At 43.1% G+C, this 20473-nt stretch overlaps 1 protein-coding gene across 6 annotated transcripts in view; it reads left to right on the forward strand.

The window, feature by feature from the left end:
* Positions 1-20473, forward strand: part of DSE (dermatan sulfate epimerase) — a 48076-nt gene that overhangs the window by 9756 nt on the left and 17847 nt on the right. For 5 of the 6 annotated variants that reach the window (XM_053264645.1, XM_053264855.1, XM_053264697.1 and 2 more), the window contains one exon: positions 11881-12349. In XM_053264645.1, the coding sequence (XP_053120620.1) occupies positions 11934-12349 (416 nt within the window). In that variant the 5' untranslated portion in view covers positions 11881-11933. Of the gene's footprint in view, positions 1-11880; positions 12350-20473 lie in introns of those variants that run through there. The other variant, XM_053265016.1, reaches the window with a different exon arrangement.

Here is a 20473-nt window from a genome sequence, read left to right on the forward strand (position 1 = left end):
TTGTTTAAGCTGCAACTTGTATAGTGTAATGCTTCTTTGTCACCTTTTTAAAAAACCCAGATTTTGCTTTTGGACATTCACAGAAAGACCTAACAAGTGGGAGTAGCTGTGTGTACATCAACTAGAAAAGGGCAGGGTGATGGTCCTGCTGCATAAGCAGGTGCTACACCAGGGCTAAAGCCTTTGAACTTGGCTACAATCCTATGCATATCCCGCAGTAGGCTTATGCAATCTCAGATTTCCAATCTCAGAAATGTCCCAATTTCTAGAAGGCTATATCAGAGTGGAATTATCTGATATGGTAGCGGGGATAGCGGGGGGGGGGGAATATCAGAAATAATATTGGCATATCAGAGCAGAAAATGGCAGTGGAAATAAAAAATGGAGTCCACTCCCCCCACCCTGATTGCAGCTCTGAGGTGGGGGGAAGCCATCTTCTGCCATTTATCTACTTGTCTGCTCGCCTGCCCATGCATTTCTTGATTTATTTAGCTGATTTTTAATTTAATCTTTAACTCACCACTTTAAAAGCAAGTGGTAGGTTCTTGGATCTTCAGTCACTTCCTTTGTGATTATCAGATGTGACATCACTTTTTGCTGCGATTCTCGAATGTAGGTACAATTTCAGGGTTACTTTCAAAAAATAATTAAAAATCATTGGATGGGCCAAATTTATTCAGAATTAAATACCCGGAGTTGTGCTGTCTTCCTCTATATATGTGTGCCAAGTTTCTGCACTCTGCCCAGCCAATTTTTGGCTGATTTAAAAAAAAATTCCCGTATATTTATATGGGGATTTTTACTGGTAATTTTCAGCTTTCGAATTGGAAATCTGATACTGATATTCGGAAGGGTCAAAAGCCCCTTTTCTGATCACACACAGGCCTATCCAGCAATAAACATCTTGCAACTACATAATAGCTCCAGGAACCAGGTTTAATGTAGCAGCACCAGCAGACCTTCACATCGTACCCCTAAATTCTGCTTCAGTTACAGCATTGTGCACATTACATTTACATGAAAGACACCAATCAACAAATGACTTCACCAAACCAGCACATTGGAAAGACAACACTACCTCCCACTATACAAGCCTCTGGTGTTGTAAGTGGCCTGTGTAGAAAATGCAGAGATTTTCTAGAAGAGGTTTTAGGGAGGTGTTGTGGGAACAATGTCTCGTTGCAGACAAATTCCATAGCTCTGCACACAATTGGCTTGTCTTATTGTTTGTGGGAGAGAACAGAGCAGTGGGGGCCTCATGAATGGGAACGACAAAAGCAAGCTCAAATCAGGCAACATATTAGCTGTCCAGCAACTCTGTGGGAAAGGGAAATGCAAGAGGAAACAGGAGATAAGTGTTTCAGTTCCTCCTGGGGCAATGCACATGTGGCCTCCACAAGACAAAGCATTGTCTTGGATATATTAAAAGTAGCAATGAATTTAGCTTAAAGAAGACAGAGTGGGATTAGCACTCAGGTCTTCTATTCTAGAAAATTCCGGTCAGACTCATGGTGTGTTCCTTGCAGCATCTTGGGGGCCAGGCACATGATGTGCTGTTCTGTCCAGTCCCCCATCCTCAGTCTCATATGGAAGCAACCACCGCGATCAGTACTAAAACAGTCCTGTTGGAGCTGAAGGTCAGCTTGGCATACATGAGGTCCTGGGTTTGATTTCAGGCTATGTTCTTCCAGGGAGAAGGGCTTGGTAGATAAGTACACATCTGAGATACTGTAGTGTGATTGTCTGACATAATGACTGACATGACAAATAGACCAGTGATCTCCCATGTGTAACTGTTTGACCCTTTCATGCTCCATTTTGCCTGGCTTTCTTTGTGAAATCCCCAAATGCCCCACCTGTTCATTTGACTGGTTGCCAATATCTGGATATTGTCCTGTTGTTCCTCATTATTCAACCCCTGACCCACCATCAGTCTTGCAGGATGCACACTTTCAGCCCTGGTGTGGCAGAGAACCCACTGTATGTGGTTCTATTGCTTGCCCATGATGCACACACCCAGAGTAAACAAGGGGTGGTTCTGGTTCCATGCATGCTTACCCTTTAGTAGAATAAAGACACAGCTTACAATAAAACACATTTTTTTTGACAATATGGGTTGTGGAGTGAGCTTAGCAACTTAACAGAGGAGTTGAGTTTCTATCTGGTTGTTTCCTCAAAGTCCTTGGAAACATGAAAGCTGCATAGCAGATAGAAAAGCAACAAGTGTAGCTGTCCTTATCATTGCTTCTTTATGCCTAGTGAAGCTATACCTTTTGCATTATTGCTGCCATGCACTCTATAAAGGCACAGTCACCATCTGTGGTCCCTGGGAAGCTGGCAGGGATGGAGGAGGTACAATGGTCCAAATCTGAGACCAAAACTCTGTCCCTCATGTGTCCTTTCATACGTAACCTTATCCCTGCAAGTGGAGTTGAAGTTCTTGAAGAGCGTTAATCCTTGGATGGGAACCTCCAGGGTCATAGGAATGCATTATTCAAAAGCATTTCATTTATTGTTGTTCCTTGTGGTACTTGGGCATTTGTACAAAGTCCCCTATCACTGAAGTCCCCACTTTCTGTACTCCTCTCCAGATGTGGGATCTGAGTAATGTAGTAGCTTGCCTGCCAGGGTTCTTACACTCCCCAAGAACCAAAGGTTCCCCGGGCACCAGATTTGTGGCAGATCGTGTGCAGCTGCCCAATGATCAGTGACACTGACTACTATTCTGTGTTGAAATCTGCAGTAGACATTTCAGAAAAACAACAGGGAGTGGCCTTCCTGAGTTTGTGGTCTAGTAATATGTGGAGAATTTACAGCTGCTGTTATCATAATCATAAACAGGAGAAAGCTGCAAAATGTGTGCTTATAAATATTTGTTTAAATTGTTGAAAAGGGCAGGAAAAGATCTAGAAGGGCAGGCAAATATCTAGAAATTACTGGGGAAACATTTTACATCATTTATGACCTGCTACATAGCAGTACTTTGCGAGGAAAAGACATTTCTGAAAGCTGGTACAGTATCAGTAATACAAAAGGTTAACTTATTGTTTACACTTTTCTGTTTAATTGGATGAGCACAGTGCAGCTTGGACCAGACTAACCTCATAGAATAGACTAGAAAGCATTTCTGTTGCCGTCTATCACAGTGAGTAAATCTTTTTTATAGTGACTGAACATTGTTTGCTTTAGCTATTTGTGTTTAGTCACAGTTTTCATTGAAGTATTTGATACATTGTGGAATTATGCCTTTTTTCCTGACAAATGTAGATGCAGGGAAATTCAATATCAGGTGAGCATATGGAATATTTTATTATATGTACAACTCAGATGTTTTCACTACTAAAGAAAACTATCAGAAAATAATTGAAATCGAGATTGGAAGGGTGGGGGAGATCACATTATTCAAGGAAAGGCAAGTGGCCTTGTTCAGTGTGATCAAAGGAATGTCTTTAACAATTAAAGTAATAAGATAATCTTAAGTGATTTGCTGTGGACTGTCATGGATGTAATTTCATAGCAATGAAAGAAACGTGGGAAATCCTGTAACACAGAGGCTTATTGAGAATTGTTTGATCAGCACGTTTTGTAAGGGTTTGCTAAGCAGAAGTAAACAGTATTTTGAAGATATGCAACAATTAGGCTTGTATTATGTAGCGAATTGTAGTAAAGCTCAGTGTTGGGCTATTAAAAGGGAGTCAGACTATTAAAAATGTGGCTTCTGTTCTGGTTCAGGTTCAGCAGCCCTTTTTAACTTGAAAGTTAATCTTTTTCACTGGTAGACTCTTTAGTTTTTAGCTTTTAAAATAACTTTTAATTTGAACTTAAGACTGATTGTGGTTTTTAACCTGACTTTTAACTTGTTTACTTAATTTGGTTAATTGTATTACTTTTATTGTATACTGTATCTGTTTTATTGTTGTGAGCCACCTTGAGCAGTAGTGTACAGTACTGGAGGAGCAGGGTATAAATATATTAAATAAATAAATATATCACAGGAGTGCAACTCTGGTCATTGGGAGGACCTTTCCACAAGTTGCAATTTCTCTCTGCAGACAAACACTGTAACCATGGAGAGCAGGGGGTGTGGGTTTCACCCACTTCATGGTGGGTGTGACTTTCAAGTGTATTCGCAGGGATTCTGTACACCAGTACTTCATCCTCAGTTTGCATAACATTGAAACATGGCTTGGGGCAGGTTGGCAATGACTGTAGGCATCGCTGGGAAAAGAGCAGATGTACTCTGAATTCATAGCTTTCCATATTCAAGACCACTGTCTTGATGCATCCTTGGCAATGGCCTATGAAACAGTTTTCAGATTTGTTGGCATTATTGTTACCGAGCCTCTGCCCAGTGCTTATTGCTAACTCAAAGTTGCCCTTCGTTGAGAGACTGGTGATCTTTAAAAAAAAAACTGAAGCAAGATTGCACTGCTCTTTAGGGGAGGAAAGGAAACAGATTTATGGAAGTCCTTAGGCTAAACAATAATGCAGAGTGCCCAGTTGCACAATATTTTTTCCATTCCCATTATTATTTTGGTGATGGGATTCTCATGCATTATGACAGGAGTAGGCCACCTTTGGCACTCCAGTTGTTGCTGAACTTCAACTCCCATCATCCCCAGCCACAATTTACAGTGGCCGGGGATGATGGAAGTTGTAGTTCAAAAACAGCTGGAGTGAGAAAGGTTGACTACACTTGCATTATGAGGAACGGTGGTGGCTATCTAAATGATGCCCCATCAGAGGAACACATTGCAACATGATGGCAGTTGCCACTGGTGATCTGGGAGTGGCCTAAGCAGGGAAATACATGCTGAAGTGGGGTGGACAGGTGCACATGTTTGCCTCTTAGCTGCTCTGCTTGTCCCTATAAATTTTTGAAAGGTAGTTAGGAGGGTTGGTGAGCAGAGTTGCTGAAAAGCAAGATCCAGTATGCGCATGAATTGCACTTGTTTTCTTCCTTGGAAAAGAAAACTGCTGAAAAATTCAGTATGCAGTTTGTTCTGGTTTGTTCCAGTTTTAAGCCTGAGGAATAGTTTATCAAAGGAGTTTGATTAGACCTTTGCAATGCTACATTTCTTCTCTTATCAAATTGGTTTTGGAAAGAAACTTAACCATTTCCTCTTGAACATATAGAGCAGGTTAGAGGGCTTGACTTTGCCACACACCCCCGCCTTGCCCGGACTTGAACACCTGGCCCCCTCTGGGCTGTGTTTCTACCCTTCAGCCCAGACGAGGTGTTGCCTGCCAGCTTGCTATGTCATTCTAGCAGCTGAGTTCCAGCTGCTGCCTTCAAGAGTGCCTGACATTTAATACCTGTTGCTAACCTATGGCAGGAGGGGCTACTGGACAGCTAACTGTCCATCAGCTAACTCTCATGGACAGGAGGGGCTCCTCTCATGGACAGGAGGGGCTCCTCTCATGGACAGCTAGAAGCTTATACTTCTCTGAAGGCACACCTGAGGTGTGACTGATGGCATGGCCAGCGGCCTGCCTGTAGGTGGTCCCCAAAGGGGACCGAGGACTGGGGGGAGGTTATGTCATGGGTGGGTGGAGATTTGGGCTAGAGGGTTGTTTTTATTGTACTGAGTTGTGCCAGGCCTGTTTGCAGATATGTGCTTGGGCTCTCTTGAGTGGGATGGTGCAGGGGGTGCGTCCAGCAGTTCTGGGGTGGCTATTGCTGTAGTGGTGGGGAATAGAAGAATTGGCACTGGCAGAGCAGCTGGCCATTACAGGGGAAGGGAAACTAGTAATTTAGTAACTGTTTCCACTTCCTACTGCTTTGTCAACTCTCAGGGAGCAGCTCCAACTATGCACAGAGCTTGGCCTTGCTGCTCTGTAATGCCAGGTCAGTTCAGAATAAGACCGAAATTGTCCATGATTTGATCGTGGATGAGGGAGTTGACCTGGCATGTATAACTGAGACCTGGTTGTGGGAGGTGAGCGGTCCAGGATAGGCTCAGCTTCTCCCTCCAGGTTATTCTGTTGTGTAGCAGGTTAGGGGAAGTGGGTGGGGGCATAGAGTGATTGTGGTCCACAAGAATACCATCTCCCTTATCAGGGCCCCTGTGAGACAGTTGACTTATATTGAGTGTGTATTTCCGAAGCTGGGAACTAGGGATAGATTGGGGATTCTGTTGGTGCACCATTCACCCCACTGGCCAACTAACTGAGCTGACGGAGCTGGTCGCGGATTTGGTGTTGGAGTCTCATAGGCTTCTGGTGCTGGGAGACTTCAGTATCCACTTTGGGGCTGGCTTGTCTGGTGTGGCTCAGGAGTTCATAGCAGCCATGACAACTATGGGCCTATCTCAATTAGTTTCTGAACCCACTCATGTTGCCGGCCACACACTCAATTTCGTCTTCTGTTTGGATCAGGGGGGTGTTCCATGGGTGGGGGATCCAGTGGTTTCCCCATTGTCATGGATGGACCACTACCTGGTTAAGGTTGGTATTACAGCCACAACCCACCCCTGCAGGGGTGGTGGACCTATTAGGATGGTCTGCCCAAAAAGGCTGCAGGACCCAGTAGGTTTCCAAAAGGCCTTGGAGGTTTTTGAAGTTGGTGCGACTGCTGATTCTGTCTCTGCCCTCTTGGGAACCTGGAATAAGGAACTTACCAAGGCAGTAGGCATTATTGCTCCTAAGAGTCCCTCCAGACCTGCTTCAAAAATGGCCCCTGGTATACTGAGGAGCTGCAAGCGCTGAAGCGGCTGGGTAGGCGACTGGAACACAAGTGGAAGAGAACTCTGCTTGAATCTGACAGGATGAAGCATAGGACCCATTTGAAGGCTTATGCGGTGGCGGTGCGTGCGGCAAGAAAGAGATTTTGGTCAGCACGCATTGCGGCCACAGGCTCACGTTTGGCAAAGCAATCCCAGGTCATGAGGAGTATAATTTTTGCTCCTTCTGCTTCAAATCAGTTCCTGGAGGCAATCTGCTGTTACGCTTTTAGTGGGTTATTTGTGGACAAAATCTCCTTTATTCAGGCTGACTTTTCACGTTTTTATTGTTTAACTGCTGTTTTATGGTATTTTAAAAACTTTGTTTTAATTGTGGATTGATTTTAACTGTTTTGTTTTATCTGTGAACCTCCCTGAACCAATTTTGGAAGGGCAGTATAGAAACTGAATGAATGAATAGAAAGAAGGAAGCATTCTAGAATTCTTCTGTTCTAGAAGAGATGAATGATCAGGCCTACTTTTAAAGCAATTTGACTTTAAAATCTTTATCCTTTTTCATTTTTTCCACATCTTTAGACAGATTAAAGTGTTTAATACTGCCTTAATTATATATTTGAAGCATCAGTAAGGAGTAACTTTTCTTTTCAGTCAAGTTGACTTTATAGTTCATAACTTTAACACTGTTCCTGTTCTTGAATTGGATAGTTACAAGGAACTCTTATTTTGTTACAAAAGTAATAAGTGTAGAAAATCATCTTGTCTGTCTTCTGTGCTTTCTGTTTCAAGAGTGCTCTTGATTCATTATGGAAGAGGCTGTAAAGTTGATCCTTCTGGTGGGGAAAAGTACGAACTCACTTGTTCTCCTTCAAAAGCTGTTTATCTTTACATTTTCTTTTATGATTGCCAGAAATTATCATGAAAAAAATATTTTTCACTTATTCTAAAAGCAGAAAATGTTTTCTCATGTGTGTCCCCTCCCCAAACTGTGTTAACGAACATGTGGACAGGAATGGTTTTGAGAATTGAAAGGGGGGCTTTAAAGAACTGCTACACTGTAAACTTGATACTCTACATACATACTACTCTGTTAGGCATTAACTCTTTCCTCTGAGGAGGATATTTATATTTTATATCAGGAAAGAATGTTTAGATGTGTATATTGTGCTCATTGCATTAACTGTGATTTGTTAACTCCTCTGAGAGACCCTACGTTGAATATCAGAACATACATTCCATAATTTTAAAAAAACTAAGTGTGGTTTTAAACTGGAGTGTTGAGTTAACAATTACTGACTGACTAACCATTTCAAATTGGAATGCCTGGAATTAATTTATGGAGTTCATACATGCTGTATTTCCCCCGAATAGTCCCTACAAAGTGATTAGATTTCCCAGAATGCATTGCATCGATCAGTATATTGAACAACAGTGGCACTGGCACACAGCATCCAGCATTGGCACTACCTACTACAGTAGAGGAATGGGGAACCTTCCTCTTGATCCAGCCCAAACATCCATCCTTTCACTGATAAAGAAGCAACCACCACAGCTGCTCCAGTTCATGTTCCACAACTCGCTGAAATACAAGGGCCTTTTGTGGGGCAGGGAAGGAGAGGAAGATGAGTCAGTAGATCCTGTTGGCTGCCACTGATCCAACCTGGCCATTCAGTGTTGAGGTAATATTTTGCAAACAGTCAAGATAATGATTGAAGAGATCATTGATCTAAGATCAAGAGATCTTAGCAGAGCCTATCACTTTAACTAAATTGGAATACATTCAACATAACTATATTCAACATAGCAGCCAGCCAGCTTAAGGTATATTCTATATATTGTATAGCAGTAACAGAACTGCTGTCACTGGTTTGCATCATGGGATCAGGTTATTCTGATTCAACAGCCAAATAAGTATGGAAATAACTTCATAAGCAGTCCTTTGACTTTTGTGGTGTCTAAGTTCCTTGCTTGAATCATTACCTCTGTACCCAGACATTAATTTATTAATCTAATATTTGGCTTCCCAGTCTGGAAAATGTTCCCTCTGTGTGGTTATTGTTTGTTTTAGCTCCTTACTTGCTCCCCACCCCCGCCTCATTTTTAAATCTTATGAAACAGCTTTTCCTCAGGAAAAATATCATTGTGTATTAAGATTTAGGTGATTTATTTTTTTTGCCCTTGGCCTACTTCTGGTTTTAATAATTGGAAACTACTGTTCATTATTTACATAAATCCATCTCTCTTGCCCTTGCTTTCTCTAACCTTTCCCCTCCTGAGAATTTCAGGAATTTTCTGACTTTCCTCTGGGGTATCCGAGTCTATTTTATCTAAGACCCAGAGCAAGATGGTTAGCAATTTTGAAGGGGTGGGGGAAGTAACAACACTGTTTAAATGGTGTGTGTGTGTGTGTGTGTGTGTGTGTGTGTGTATCTCAATATATCAGAATTTGCCATATTCAGCCCCCTTAAAACAGGCGTGTTGTTGGGAAAATATACGTTTTTATTTAACATTCAGCTTTTTCAAGTGGCAGGCTGTAAATTTCCATATGCAAAATGGAACAGTTCTTTTTACTTAATAGGGAAAAGCACACATGCCCTAAAGGCCAGTTATTTCAAGTACATTTCCAGGATTCAACTTTGCTGTCTCTTTCCCCCTCCTCTTAATGAAGACGTGTCACAACTGGAGGCTTTATACGCAGCTTTAAATGACCCCAATACAAACCTCCAACATTCCAAATCCTTTACTCCACAACTTTGAACACCAGCCAATCCGGCATACACAGTTTTGGCTGATGTTAACAACCTCTCTCTTTCCTCCGCTCCCTTCCACTCCTCCTCTCTGTGCAAGCACATTAAGAAACGTTTTACATTAGGGTGCTCTAATTATTCTGATTGTTGGAAAGTAAATACTGGCTTTTAAGCCAGTATGTAGTTGTACCTAATTAGTTAGATCTTTCTGTATATTGGAACTTCCATCAGCACTCTCAAATCAAGGGATTTTAGAAATCACAAAGTGGTTGTATTCTTGAGTTACCTGTAGCTGGCAGTTTAGGATCACTGCCAACTGCCCCCCACACACACACACACAGAGCAATGAAGCACAATGCTATGTCAGTGGGGGAATTATGCTGGCCTGAACTGGTGGGAGGCAGCTAAAAGCATGCTTCCTACACCAGCAGAATTCCACCAGACCAGGCGGGGAAAACTAGGTTAATTTGGATGTGTGCTGCTGGAGGTGAAGTGAAAGTGAGTACAATCTCACTCATATGTTGGGCCCCAGAAATGACATAATGTTGTTCATGTAAAGGAGGAAACACAGTTACATGAATAACATTCATATAAAACACTCCCCCAAGACAGCCAGAAGCCATTCAACATGAACAGGAACAGAGATGTTCCAAACTCCCATGCCTTGAACTCAGCTAAGTGAGACAACTGGTTGATGGGCCTCTGGTTCAGATTGGCTTTCACACTGAACTATCACATTTTTGTATGTGTTCCCAGCCTTTTCCCCTGGGAGACCATAGCTAGGGATTGAAGCAGGGACTTATTGTGTGCTAAGCCTGTGGTTTTTGACTAAAGTGTGGCTCTACATAGGGCACCTTTGGTAATGGGCTATAAGGTGAGAATTAAATTATCTTGGCCCGTGGGAGAGCACAAAGTCCCCATGTTAAATGTTGTTTTATCCTATGATTTTATTGTTAGAATCTTTCTGTGGAGCAGGAGGTCTGAATCCTATTTCTGGTGACTGTCACTTTTTAACATCTTTTTGTTGCTAGTAGCGCTTTATGGACACTACGTTCATATCTCCAGGGGTGGAACTCAAAAACCCAAACCTTGAATCCTCTTTCATTGTCCAGTAATCTGCCAGGCCAGACTGAGGGCAGCTCACAATGCTGTCTTCTGCAAGTTTGCTTTTGTGGTTTCCATTCTTCCCTGCTAACTGAGCGAAGAGGCACCTTTTAAAAGTGGTGATTCTCTTTATTTAGCAGGGGGAGAGCAATTGGCCCTATCCATCCCCAGCACAGCATCCCTCCAGTGACTGTTGCTGGTGTCTGTCTTATGTTCTTTTATAGATTGTGAGCCTTTTGGGGACAGGGAGCCTTGTTTGTTTGTTTGTTTGTTTGTTATGTAAACCGCTTTGGGAACTTTGCGTTCATGTGGCCCCAGCCTTCTTCCCTGCAAAATGCTGCTGTTTCTCAAAAAGACAGCAGTACAAAATGCTGTGCAGTTATAAATTTGGATGAGTGCATGTATTTCTTCCACAGTGGGATCTGATCCTTCCTAGGATGTTTCTGGATTCTCCATACAGACCTCCTACCTACAGTGGGAGATTCTGTAATTTCTTTCTGACTGCCTCTGAGTGTGTTTTATACGCACACGTTATGGAGGTATGTGTGCACTGGGTTGATTGATGGCTTCTACACATGTTGCTATTATCACTATCCCATATGGTCATTGACCCCTGCTCACTGAGCAAAGAGACACCCATTAAAGTAGTGATTCTCTTATATTTAGCATGGGGAGAGCAACTGGCCCTATCCAACCCCAGCACAGCATCCCTCGAGTGTCTGTTGCTGGTGTTTATCTTATCTTTCCTTTTAGATTGTGAGCCCTTTGGAGAGAGGGGACTATCTTATTTATGTATTGTCTGTCTTTCTATGTAAACCACTTGGAGAACTTTGGTTGAAGAGTGGTATATACATATCCATAGTAGTAGCAGTCTTATGCCTGCAGCTATTGCTGGTTTTTGACTCTGCTTGTGGTTGAACAAGTAATTACATTTCACTGACATCAGTCGTGGTATAGCAGTTGTCCAGAATGCTGGAACCATAGGATTGCATACCATTTTTTCCCCTTGCTATTTAAGATTACCTTTTTCTTAGATTTCTTTTCCGTGTACTTTAGGAGTTTTTGCAATTAGCATGGAAGCACAAAGAATGGCATATAGGATCTGACTTAATGATATTAGGTGGTGATTTACTCATTGTAAAGACCTAATCATTCATTTTTAAAAAAATGCCTCTAGTTTTCATTTGTGTTTTGAAAATGTGTAGTCAGTTCAAAGATTTAAATGCTGTAAGAATCTGTACAAAAATAATGAGTTATGCCTTCGCCGTTCTACATAACCCATCAGTTATTCCAAGCATTGTTTCTCTGACTTGGGATTAATCACCCTTTCACTCTCCTTTGCTCTTTAGGCTCCTTCAAAGATGGTCCTGCTGCCATTGAGACCTGGAGCTCTGATGCCACAATGAGGACTCACACACGGGGGGCTCCCAGTGTGTTTTTCATACATGTGATTTGCTTTGTACTGGTATACAGTACCGGCGACCACCCAAGCACAGTCGTTCCTTTTGTCAATGCCAACTACAACAGCTACCCCATGCTCTACTTTTCCAGAGGAGAGATACAGGATTTGCAGTTCAAGGCAGCTACTACACATCAGCACATTGCAGCTCGGTTGGTTGAGGCTGTAGAGACCATGCTGTCGAATCCCTTGGAGTACCTTCCTCCCTGGGACCCCAAGGACTTCAGTGCTCGGTGGAATGAAATCTATGGCAACAACCTAGGTGCCCTGGCAATGTTCTGCTTACTGTATCCAGAGAATATGGAAGCCATCAACATGGCCAAAGATTACATGGAAAGGATGGCGGCTCAGCCTAGTTGGTAGATTTTTACCTTTGTTTTTACTGCAAAAAAAAATCTGTTTGTTTTAAATGGCCAGTTTCTATGAAAAATAAGCAAGTTAAAGGGTAGGAAGCTTTGGTTACCTTTTATTATTATTTTCTTTTAAAGTAGCAGGTATATTTGAAAGTCTGTACCTATGTTTTCCTTAGAAACTGCTATTGTGAGGTCTTCCACCAGTTGGTGGAGGTGCTTGCAAATACACTGACTATAAAGAATTGCGGTTAGAGCATATCTAACCCATGCATTCCTGATCCGCATGGTAATGCGGCCTGCATGGCTTTCTGCTAGGCACATTAAGCATGAGTGGGTTTCCTCCTTTTTGTTACATTTTCATAGCATATTTCCATTGCTTCTTGTTGTGTGTCATAGCATTGGCAAAGCATTGGGAACACAGGAAGTTTGCTGTCTGGTAAATATATGAGCAACTTACTCTGTTATGCTTTTGCTTTGAATTTAGTGTACTGCTTCTTCTCTGCTTGAGCATATTTAGTATGAATTAAATTGCATTGAACTTAGTGGCCTTACTTCCAACTAAATGTCCTTGAACTTAACATAATGTATGTTTAAACTTATCCTTAATGTTAATACCCATGTTACACTAAATCTCTGGATGACCTCTCCTAGTGGTTTCATGTAGATGTTAAAGAGCATTGGAGACAGTATGGGGCCTTGTGAAATGTTCTGACCTAACTCTAGTAATTTAAAATCTGTTGCACTTAACATCTTCAAAGAAAATCCTGCTGTTACATGGTTGAATACTCTGTTACATGGCCAACCCCCCCCCAAAAAAAACCCCAACACCAAACATTCAAGTTGTTCTGGCAAGAATTAATCTGCCTACTTTTACTTTCACTATAATCTTAATTGATAATTACCATCCTCACAAGTTAGCCTACTTGTGCCTCAAACATTCATGTATCCGCCATCTTGAATTGGGGTGGATGACAACATTACAGATTACACCATTAAGCCATCTCTATGTGTGCCTATAGATTTGGTTTGTGTTGGTTAGGTGGTTCACAAGTTAGCCCACTTGCACCTCAAATGCTCGTGCATCTGCCATCTTGAATTGGGGTGGATGACATCACAAACTATGCCACTGAGATCTTCCTTTGTGACACTCACTACAACTGTACCAAATTTGGTTCAGATCGGTTAGACAATTCACAATAAGTTAGCCTACTTGTGCCTCAAATGACCATACATGCACCATCTTGAATTGTGACATCACAAACAATGCCATTGAGGTGTCCCTATGTGTCCCTAAAACTCTACCCAATTTGGTTCAAATTAGTCCAGGCATTGCAAAGTTGATAGTGTCTCACACACATACACACAGAATATCGGATGATCTCATAAGCTTATTTTCCTTAAGGAAAGTAGGCTCTAAACCCACACATTCACTGCTAGCAGCCCTGCTTCCAAAGTGCAGATGCTTACATGTATGGGAGGTTAATTTTGCAAAAAACAAACAAAAAAACAAACCTTTTCCTCTGTAAGTGCATTCTGTAAGCCAGAAATAAGTTCCTGGGGATGCTGCATGACTATAAGGCAGTGTTTCTCAGTGATTTTATAGTTATGGACCTGTACATTCTTCATGTGCAGTTTTCCAGACCAGATGTTAGTAAAGGGCTTGCCCCCCCCTCGCTGCCACCCCTTCCCCCAGTGATATGATGCGCAAAGGAGGCAGGGCCTACGGTCCATGGAGCCCAGGCGAGCTCTCCAGAGCTCATTCCTAGGCAGGCAGCCAGTGTTCCCTCTAACAGGGATTCCCGGATGTTGACTGCAACTCCCAGAATGCCCAAGCAAAAGCCATTGCAGTTGGGGATTCTGGGAGTTGTAGTCAACAACATCTGGGAATCCCTGTTAGCGGGAACACTGCAGGCAGCCCTTGCTGCTGGATAATGTTCATTTCGCTTCCTCGAAATGAACATTATCCAGCAGTGAGGGCTGCCTGAAAATGAGCTTTGGAGAGCAAATGGCGGCAGCTCCTGCCAGTCTGAAATGGTTGCGGGGGGTGATTTTTATTAGTGATGCCTCACGGATCGGTACCCAATGCCTTGCGGACCGGCACCGGTCCGCAGACTGGCAGTTGGGAAACACTGCTATAAGGGATATTCCTGGTCAAACAGAACATTTCCGGGGGGGGGGGCTGTCAAAAACCACCCTCCCACCCGCATGAGCATCTGCAATCCAGAAGCAGGGCTGTTAATGGTGCACATGGTGGGTTCCCCTCCTCACTGAATGCATGCACTGTTCATGAGGATGTCAACCAAAGAACCTAATTATGCAAAATGCTTTAGCAGGCACCGCAAGTGGGACCCTAAGGAAATGGTGGCATTGGAGTAGGGGGGAGGCAGATAGTCTATCATAGTGATCAAGGGTTGCATTTGCTTTGAAGTTTTGCAGATAGAACTATGCTCCCCACCTTCCATCTTATTCACCTCTTTCCATACTGAGCCTACCCTGTCACAGAATCATCCCCCAACCTGGAAATCCAACTATTGGACCCCTTGACAGCCAGCACTGTAAAGTGTGAAAGTAACCTTTTGTTTTCTTTTGCCTTGTGTGAACTGATACTCTGTGTTTTAAAGCCACTCACTGCTTTAAAGAACGTTTTGTTTCATGCTTTGGAATGTAGCTTGAAATCTCATCTTGTGCTTTTGTAACTTGCATTTGAAATTTGATTTATTTATTTTTTTAATTGAGCTGGGTATATACTTCCACAGTAAGTGCCTCCTTGGCTGCTTCTTTTGAAACAGTGGTATTGGTTTCAGAGCAACTAATGAATTACATTGTCTCTTATACTGTATTCTATTTGTTAGCTAAGGCCTGGTGTATTATCCTTTTGCTACAGTATTATTCCTATTAATATCAATGTTTTATATACCACTTTTCAACAACAACAACAAAAGTTCCTAACGTGGCTTACATAGCAAAAGGAATGAGAAAATAGTTCCCTGTCCCAAATGGCATTTGCTCTCCCCCTGCTAAATAATATAAGAGAGACACCACTTTAAAAGATACCTTTTTGACCATTAGTAAAATATTATAAGGGCTGAATGGAAACAAATGCACTTAGGCTTTGTTTTAGTTAGGGATGTGGACTACAGGGATGAGACACAGGCTTTCAGGGAGAAGTGGATTTTAAGTTGGGAGTTGAAAAGGGGAGAGTGGGAGATGCAGCACTACAACACTGAAAAATTTAAAATTTTACCTGGATTGGTGCCATTGTGTAAACTGGGTGTGGATCTCTCTTGAAGAGCTGAGTTATAAGATGCAATTCTTATAACACATAGTTATGTTTCAAATTATGCATTTGTAGAGGATCAAGGAATGAGCATAGCTCTGCCCGTACTCATGCCACATTTGAACACGAGAAGAACTATCATCCATTGTAACCTGGACTAATGAGCTGAGATTTCTAAATGCAGACAGTAGTCCAAACCCAGCTAAAACTAATTGTGACTAAGGCCCATTGAAACTAGTATGGGATAAATCTCCACACCCGGATGGTCTTACAGCTCTGACTTAACAAAGATAAGGAGTTAGTGGAATCCTATAGACCTATTGCCTTGCTTAATCAAGATCTTTACTTCCTGTTTAGCGAAAAGATTAAACAAATTTTTGTCCCAGTATGTATTTCCTTGCTTAACCTGATACAGCACTAGTCAGGATGAGGAAGAGGAGTAGCAGCCATGGAATAGCACACTGCTCAACCCGCAGGGACAGGCATGTCCCCTTTCTGTATGTAACAGAGAATGAACTGTGTGGGTTTGTGCCTCAGTCTGGTCCTAGAATCTTTGTTATTAGGGAAAACCTAAAGGGATCTTGTGTGTGTGTCACTTTCACTTTTTAAGCATGTGTTTATGCTTAATTTCCCAATCATATAATGCATATGCATATCCTTGATATGTCATTTTGTGACTTGGCTCACTATTATATTCTTTATATACACTATAGATAAGTATAGATTTTATATCAGTGCTGATCTTGATCTTTTAAAGCCCTACGCGGCTTGTGGCTGAGGTATCTGTTGGACCGCGTTCACTTATACAAATCTGTCAGGGCTTTCTCAGTTGTGGCACCTTGGCTATGGAATGCCCTCCCAGAAGAACTTCACCACACTCCCTCCCTTTAGGGATTTCTAATCAATTAATCAATTTAAAAAAAAATCTCAAAACCCATCTGTTTAGAGTTTTTAAATTCTTATGATGATTAATTGATGTACCTTTTTATTCATTTGTTTTCAATTGAGTTTGTTTTACTTATTAAATAAGAGCCCCTGGTGGCACAGTGGTAAAACTGCCACCCTGAAACCAGAAGGTTACAAGTTCGATCCTGACCAGGGGCTCAAGGTTGACTCAGCCTTCCATCCTTCCGAGGTCGGTAAAATGAGTACCCAGAATGTTGGGGGCAATCTGCTAAATCATTGTAAACCGCTTAGAGAGCTCTGGCTATAGAGCGGTATAGAAATGTAAGTGCTATTGCTATTGCTATTGCTATAAATGTTATATTACTTTTACTGTTGTGAGCCAACCTGAGCAGTATCGTACTGGAGGAGCAGGATATAAATATTTTAAATAAAATAAATAATAATATTCTGTGCATATATTTAGAGCTCTCTGCCATGGATTTATCACTTGTCCTTGATATGAGTTTCAGTCTCAGTTTCTCAACTGATGCTTTCAAGATGGGCTAAACTTTTTTACCATCTATATATTTATTTCTCTTAGATGTACCTGTCACTAAGCCTGTGTGTGGCAGCTCTCGTGAGAGCAGCTGCAGATACACAGCAATGGAGATGGGGGAGAAAATAGGGATGCCAGTCAGTGGCCGGAGGAGGTGGTGGTGGGCCAGGCCGGCTGCCAGGAGGAGCAGGTGGCGGGCCAGCCCCTCCGGCGGGAGCAGGAGGAGGCAGCAGGCCAGCCTGGCCCATCCAGCAGGAGGAGGAGTCGGCTGCCAAGAGTTGATGGGCAGGCAGGAGGAGGTGGCAGGCCAGCTTTCTGGCCAACTCACCAGCCAGAAAGTGCTGAGGGGTGGGCGGAGAAGAAAAAGGTCAGCTGGCCAGGTCGCCATCCAGAAACTGCGGGGTGGGGCAAGAAGCATGTGGGGGGAGAAGTGGGCCGGCCGGCCGGCCAGAAAGCCCAGTGGGTTGGAGGAGAAAAAGGCAGCGGCCAGAGGCGCAGGTGCTCTGTGCCCGGCCCAGCTAGTATATATATATTTCTCTTAGGCGTACCTGTCGCTAATCCCATGTGTGACAGCTCTCGCAAGAGTTCGCGAGCAGCTGCTGGATAGCGACGGGGATGGGCAGAAGGAAAGAAAATGGTGGTGGCTGGATGGCGGGCAGGCAGAGGAAACAGCAGGGGTGAGTGGGTGGAAAAATGTGGTGGAGGCCGGGCAGGAAGAAAATGACGGCAGGTAGGCGGGGGGAAAGGATGGTAGTAGGCAGGCGGGGGGAAATGGTGGCAGTGGTGGGCGGGGGGGGGCTTGCAGTGAACTAGAGGCGCAGATGCTGTGCGCCCAACCCGGCTAGTATACAGTAATGCATATGCTATTTTACCTGTTGTCTGTAGCTTGGCTCACTTTAATGCTATCTGCTCCACATGCTTTGTAATTGCAACACAGTTGCAGTCTGTTGATCTGTGGTGGGATGAGGCTGATACTGTTTGGGTTGTATTTCTTGGTGGCAAGGCACTTGTATGCCCATGTGTAGCAGATTAAAGCCTTTTTCTCAGAGCAAGCTCACATGAGGGAAAGAAATGCTGAATCATTCCTGCTAAGCTGCATGACTAGGCTTCTCCTAAAAACTTTCTGTAATATTGGTAGGTTCAAAAGGCTGCCACCAGATCTCCCCTCCAGGCTACTCTAAGTGGAAATTGGAGTGATCAAAGATTTCCATTTGCCTTTTTCTCCTTGCTAATAAGCAAGTGTGTACGCCCATTTGTCCTCCTTGGCCTGCTGCCGGCACATGGAGTTATATTGCTAATTTGGCCAAGCTCTCATTGCACCAGAGAAAATCCCCCTTCGGCCCCCTTTTTTTCTGAGTTAAAAACCAACTCAGAGAGGCTTGTACAAAGAAAAGAACGGGGGGCGGGGGGAACCCACCCATTTTTATTTGCTTACTACAGACTACTTCTGTCTGAGGCTTCTAGCTTTCTTAGATACAGTTAAGCATAGTAAGATAACAAAAATAGGTTATCTTAATGCACATTTAAATGCTTATAGAGTCCTTTGCAACACCTTATGTAGGATTGGGCATAGGTGTTTCTTATTTTAATTAGATTGCAGGTAAACAATACTCAAACTGCATCAGGGGTATACAAAACACACACACAAAAGGAATAGAAATTCTAATGCAAGGTCTGACTAAACAAAGGTCTGACTTTTACTAGTCTAAACATCCCAAAGCCAAAGCCCAGGCTTCCTTTTTCCTTGAATTCACCAAACTCTGGTTGAGATTCAAGCCCCTGCACTTCTGTATTCCAAGAGCTGCAGTCATCCTCCTGCGGCCATCCTCCATGGCCACATGTGTCTTACTCTAACAAGGACCAACCCTTCTTGTTCCCAGAATTCCCCACAACTGCTCTCTAGGTCCCACCCACCTGGTGTAATAACATGCTGCCCTGGAGTTCACCAGCATGTCAGTAAAGACAAGGGTTCACTCCCTGTTAACTGTTTAGGGGCAGCACATAATAGTTATACATCTTCTGTTCACCTTAGATGAACACAGCCTTTTCTGTGGGTTGTATATTTTGACCTGTCAGTCTATACCAGGGCTGCTCAACTTCAGCCCTCCTGCAGATGTTGGTCTACACTTCCCATAATCCCTGGCTATTGGCCACTGTAGCTGGGGATTATGGGAGTTGAGGTTCAAAAACAGCTGGGGGGCCTAAATTGAGCAGGCCTGGTCTACACCTTCAGGTACAATCCCAGTCAGTGCCGGATTAACCTAGTAGCAAAAGTAGCATATGCTACGGGCCCCGCATGAAATGTTTGCAAGCTGTCTGGTGAAATCGTCATCTCACCGTATTCCTACGATCTGGCAGTGCTGTTGTTTACATGTCGGGGGAGCTGCATGCTGCATGGTATGTGTTGTGAGTTCTGCGTGTGTGCAGGTGTGCAGGTTGGTTGGCTCCTTGCTGTGTTGTGTGTGCAGGTGTGGTATCCTTTGTGCTATCTCCCACTTTCCCAAGCCACTGTAGTGTGTGCTGTTACGCCACTGGAGGGTGCGCCACCGTGGTGAGACTGCAACAAGGGATGTGCAACTCCAGGGCTGGACACTGTCAGATATCAGTGACTGTCAATTAATTACTGTCACTTTGTGACTTGCGAGTGTGATTGTGTCATGTATAAATGCCCGCTTTGAGGGGGGAAGGGAGAAGAGAAAATACACGTGCAAACTCGTTGTGGTGTGGTGTTCTTCGATCATGACTGAAGTAGTACATAATCATTAAGGATGTCATTAATAACATATTTATGTGCTTTTTAAAAATGTAGGTCCCCTTTATAACATATGCTACAGGCCCCACACTGCCGGCACTGATTCTCAGTGCCAGAAATTTATATTTCAAGGGTATGCTGCTCTATTCATTCTCTCCACAATTCAAATACGTACTGTGAGGGAGTCTCAGACACAGGTGAGCTGTGCATTCTGACTGGAAAAACAAGTCCACCATGCACTTCTGAATCCATGAAAAGCAGGTGCAATGTAGACACAATAATGTAGGAATTCTTCCATTCTCACCCTCATTATGATGGTTTTTTGGGGTTAGGTGGTCCCAAAAAAAGATTGGGAAAGGCCACAAACAATGAATATTTGAAATTTCTGCAGAATGGAGAATTGGCCACAGGCCTTATGTTATCTAGGTCTGCTTAAGAAGAATATTAACTTTGACATCCTGGTACATGCTACTAAATTACCTACAAAATATAATCACAGTTTGCTCATAGAGACAAGACTCGGCATTCGTGGATCCAACACCCTGCGGTTTCATGTATCCGCGGCCAGGCAGTTGGCATACGACTTTGGCATACATGATTAAAAATGGCCCCCCAAAAGGTTGATTTCCTCATATCCTCAAGTTGGGGTGGGCAAAAATG

Source organism: Hemicordylus capensis, chromosome 1 (genome assembly GCF_027244095.1).
Source record: "Hemicordylus capensis ecotype Gifberg chromosome 1, rHemCap1.1.pri, whole genome shotgun sequence".
Lineage (NCBI taxonomy): Eukaryota > Metazoa > Chordata > Lepidosauria > Squamata > Cordylidae > Hemicordylus > Hemicordylus capensis.